General features: G+C 40.2%; 1 protein-coding gene across 1 annotated transcript in view; it reads left to right on the forward strand.

Annotated features, from left to right (window-relative positions):
- The window catches only part of lamb2 (laminin, beta 2 (laminin S)), a 45,857-nt gene extending 41,838 nt beyond the window's left edge, over window positions 1-4,019 (forward strand). The window contains 4 exon segments of the mRNA XM_018678764.2: window positions 56-197; window positions 605-781; window positions 866-1,025; window positions 1,868-4,019. Coding sequence (XP_018534280.1) covers window positions 56-197; window positions 605-781; window positions 866-1,025; window positions 1,868-2,004 — 616 coding nt within the window. The 3' untranslated portion in view covers window positions 2,005-4,019.
- The last annotated feature ends 1,073 nt before the right edge of the window (window positions 4,020-5,092 follow it).

A 5,092-nucleotide genomic window follows, 5' to 3' on the forward strand; every position in this document is an offset into this window, starting at 1 on the left:
TGTGTTTATCCTCTCTAAAATCACCCACTTTCATCATCACTATGTTGTTGTGAAGGCATCGTGCTGAGGGGGTAAAGACCACAGCAGAGACAGTAAAACAGGCCTTGGTGGATGCTAAGACTGCCCAGACATCAGCAGAGAAGGCCATAGCGAGAGCCAAAGCTGACATTGACATGACTGAGGCCCGACTGGCACAGGTAACCTCCATAAAAAAATAAATAAATAAAAAAACACTCTGCACCAACTTCACCATAGTATAAATACTCACACCTATGCTGGTTCTGTTAGTGTGTAAGTGTAATTAAACAAGATAGAATAGATTAGCAGGAGACGAAAATTTCAGACCTGTGTTGAGAAATGAAGAGACTGAAATGTTTCTTAAATTTGTACATTAAAGAAAAAACAGAAATGCCACTTTCTGGGAATTGACCAGGGGTTCAGCAATATTTTCTAACCATAGTACACACACATAAACAGGTTAATGCATTCAGAACATACACAAATGGGTTATTACATGAACATTTAGAACTCTCTTTTTTATCACGCCTTTTCTCATAATAAAAACACACAAGGATCAGACTTTGCGTGTGTATGCTCTTCATAGATTGAGTCAGAGACGTCCAACAGTGAGAAGGACCTGAATGATGCCATGGGTCGCCTGGGCACACTGGGACAGGAGATCAATGCTCTGAAGACCAAACGTGCCAACAACAGCATGGCAGCGGCCCGAGCTGAGGAGACAGCCACCATGGCACGAGACAAGGCAAACGAAGCCAAGCAGGTGTGTGTCTGTGTGTGTGTTCACACTTTGCCTTATTAATACACAGCTATTATACAAAAGACTTCCTCCTGTCTTGATGCCCAGATTCTAGATGGCCAGCTGACAGACAAATACCATGAGGTGCAGCAGCGGGTTGACACCAAGGCCAAGGCTGTTCAGGATGCCAAGAAAAGGGCTGAGAGCCTCAGAGATGAAGCAAAGGAACTACTGAGAGATGCCCAGAACAAGCTGCAGAGACTAGCAGGTGCTTAATAACATCTATGTGTCTGTGTGTGTGTTTATGTGTCTTTGTTAATGAGAGGATACAGAGGGTTAGGTGTTTCGAAGAAGAAAACTACAGGTTTTTCATTTGAGAGAGACTGTTGTAGCAACATATACACTACAAAGACTCAGATTTATGGAAAACTTAAACTTGTGGCAATCAATTATATATATTATCGTTTCTAATACTGTAGATAAGACAATAAAAGGAAACAGAGTAAAATAATTTATTGGCCTGGCTGGTGCAAGATCAGATACAAAGCATGTATTTGGGCTGTTTAAAGAGAGAAATGGTTGCGCTTTAGCTGTTTTCAGTTGCTAAAAGGCAGATTTTGAGGCATGCTGTAAAGCAATAGTTTGACATATTGGAAAACACACTTATTTGTTTTACTGCTAAGAAGATCAATACCACTGTCATATCAGTAAATATGAACACATGTCAGTAAATACGAATGCAGAGCACATAGCAAACCACTTCAACAGTTAGCCTGACTCTGTCTGCAGGGAAATAAATCTGCCTACTAGCACCTGTAAAGGTCAGCAATTAATTGTTGTTGCTTTAATCCATTCAAAAACCCGAGTTTTCATCAAATGGCTTCATAGTGGCTTATGAGCTGGACTGTTTCTTGGTCGGGCTCACCTCTACTGCTTGGCTGGCAACCCTACAGCCCTAATAAGTTAGCTGATTCTAGTCTTAATGCTAAGCTAAGACAACCAGCAAATAATCATCAAAATCAAGTAAAATTACTTAGGAAAGACTTAAACTATCTCTGTATGGCTAATGCTTAGCTGAGTAACCATTCCTGAAAACCCCTGTTGTCACAGAGCTGGAAAAAAACTATGAGGAGAACCAGAAGAGGTTGGAGGGGAAAGCTCGACAGCTGGACGGTTTGGAGGACAAGATGAAAGCCATCCTCAGTGACATCAACAAACAGATCCAGATCTACAACACGTGCCAGTAACTCACTACTCCATGTTGTATGGAGACGGGTCCATCGTCATGTTGTTCTGCCTTTTCTTCAGATACAGTAAACTGTCAACAGACTTTGAAGAAATAAATTAAAGAAGAAGGCTGGGGTTGTTATTTCATCACACTGCAAGTGAATATGCGTATGTTGCGTCCAAACTGTCTTGTAAGTATTTAAAAACAGTTGCTATCATTGAATCTATCATGAACATACCCATGACTGAACATGGTATCACATATTTTGTTAAAATTTTAATATGTGCACATTCTTTTTGCTTTCAATTTTTAAAACAATCTGGAAATGTATCTGTGTGTAAATCAGTGTTTTGAAAATGAAAAATGAAAATTATATTTTAGAAAAGTCAGTAACAGATTTGGGTAAAAATAATGATTTGCAAACAAAGCTGTAGTTTGAATTTTATCTTTCTTTTTGTACTTAGAGTGACAGCTGCATTATTAGCAGGTCATTATCATTATCTCCACATTTTTCTATGAACTCTGTCTTGTGGCAAAACATACAACAGCTTTTGTTGTATGTTTTGCCACAACAGCTTTTTTTTTTTTTTTTCAATTAAGCCACAATAGACAAGAAATATAGACACTGGATCCTAGTCCATGTGTACTTTAAAAGACATGGCTGCTCAGTAAAGATCAAGAGATGAACAGGGTTAATACATTGACATGGATTTTAAATTTAGGAAATATGAAATGGACTTGAATAGCACTTTTCTAGTCCTGTCGACCACTCAAAGTGCTTTACGCTACAGGTCACATTCACACACACACATTCATACTGTGCTTGTTCTGCATAAACAGAGCACTGTAGCACATACACCAATGCAATTTGGGGTTCATTGTCTTGCTCAAGGATACTTTGACACGTGGACTGGAGGAGCCGCGTGTTGAACCACTGACCTTGCAATTAGTGGGCGACTTGCTCTACCTCCTGAGCCACAGCCACCTCCAATCAGTGTGTTTAGGATTTTCAGATAAAAATCACTCCTCAGAAATATTTTTTATCATGTCTGCCTTTATGCAAAAAACAGGGAAACAAATTGTATGAGGTGACCATTGTTATGTGAAAATAAAATCTTTGACTTGCTAAACCAATAGGTATAAAACAGCTCACAAATCACCTCTGCCTGCAGTAGGAGGATGGCTGCACACTGATACTACACTGGAATACTACAGAGAGCAGTGTAGACTAGCAGCGTACAGTAAGCCAGAAGCACGGCCCTGGGCATACCAGTGTGGATCGGCGTATCAGTCTATATGCTGGGGAACTTCTGTCCAGAGTGAGATAAATCAGCCACTGTCAAATGAAATAAGAAGGCATCGTGGTTTAACAGAGTCTGACATATTCTGAAGTGGTCACTGTACAGAGGATAAACCTTTTTGATTTAGGTTTGATTTAGCTTTCTTGCTGAAAACTAGATGAGAAGATTGATACCACCTCAAACGTGTCCATTCAGCATGAAGCTGGAGCCAGACTTTAGCTTAGCATAATGACTGAAGATGGGGAGACAGCTAACCTTGTTCTGTCCAAAGATAAAAATCAGCCAATCAGCACCTGTAAAGCTTGCTAATGAACATGTTAGCCAGCAGAGACTCAAGCACTGTTCCTGGCCAAGAAATAGATGAACTATTCCTTCAAGTCATCGCCAGGATTTATTTTCGTGAATGCCAAAACCATGATGCACAAATTGTGAATGTTTGTATCAAATATACTGTGATGGAATATGTATGAGCTGCAGTAATTGTTGCCTCACTGAAGTAACATAATATTCTACAGTATGTACAGTGTGTAATTGTGCCTTATACTGTGCCAGCATCTTTTCTCATGTGCTGTTTGCATGCATTGTGTGTTTTAGAAAACATTACAAACCAATCAGCATGTCAGCTGGCAGCCACATGATTTAGGTAATTAATTGCCAAAGCAAAAACACCAAAAGAGGCGTTATCAAGTTTTACAGTTGACAGTTTTTTGAATAAAGCTTAAATAACCTAATATTTCCTTATGTTGAAGTAATTTCTTGAGCATCTTTATCAGTTACAATTTAGATTACACATTGTGGTCATGTGAAAAGCCTCCATGCTGGAGACTGTCCCATTTCCTGACCTTGCTGTCTTGTGGCCTGAATGTGCATGCGTTCACCCCAGAGTCCACAAGGCTATAAGATGTCCCATTTCTATTTTTGTGTTCTGCAAGGGTGCTATTGAGTGCTGTCATAAGACCTTGATGTGCCCTTTGGCAAAGTCTGCATCTCTGCAGACTTTGCAGCTGTCTGTTATCCAAAAACTGATCACTATAAATGGCAATAGTAACAGCAGAATAACAGGAAAGAGCAGGTCTTACACAGATCGGTTTTATTTGTAAGTCTACTTTTCATTTAACTTCTTTCCTGTCTCACTGACGTGGAAAAAAAAACAGTTATCAGTATTCTGTGCTGTCATTATTTCACAGGATGCTGTGCGAGTAGTCATGCTGTACCACAGGACTGCATCATCACTGTCAACATCATCTTAGTTAGGGGATGACACAGGGCCCAGGGTGCCATTTGGGACAAGGCCCCTTTCTAAAAATAGCAGGGGTCTCGATGTATTATGGCCATGGCCCTGCCACCCCCCTCCTTAGATGGTTAAAAAAATACCTATGGAAATATAGGCCCATATAAAGAATTGACACATGAGCACCTCTGAATGTTGACTCTGGAGGATAGCAGACCATGGTCACTGATGGTCCTCAGTTGAGGTAGATGATGTTCCCCCAGCCCACTCTGGACAGAGCTCTTGAAATCCTTCAGTATTCTTACACTTGAATGCTATCTTGCTATCTTAGTGTGCTGTGTGTCTGTTAGTACTAATTTAAATAAACATGGATTTATTTATGAAAATGCACCTCACAAGCATATTGCAGCAAATGAAACATTATAATTTCATTTTGACTGATGCCACCCTCAACAAGACATGGTCCCAACATTAGGTCAAAATGCAGAAGCCGCTTTAAGAGAGAGAGAGAGAGAGAGAGAGAGAGAGAGAGAAGAGAGAGAAGAGAGAGAGCTCTACAGATCACGTGAACGCGC

The sequence above is a fragment of the Lates calcarifer genome, linkage group LG6 (genome assembly GCF_001640805.2).
Source record: "Lates calcarifer isolate ASB-BC8 linkage group LG6, TLL_Latcal_v3, whole genome shotgun sequence".
Taxonomy (NCBI): domain Eukaryota; kingdom Metazoa; phylum Chordata; class Actinopteri; family Centropomidae; genus Lates; species Lates calcarifer.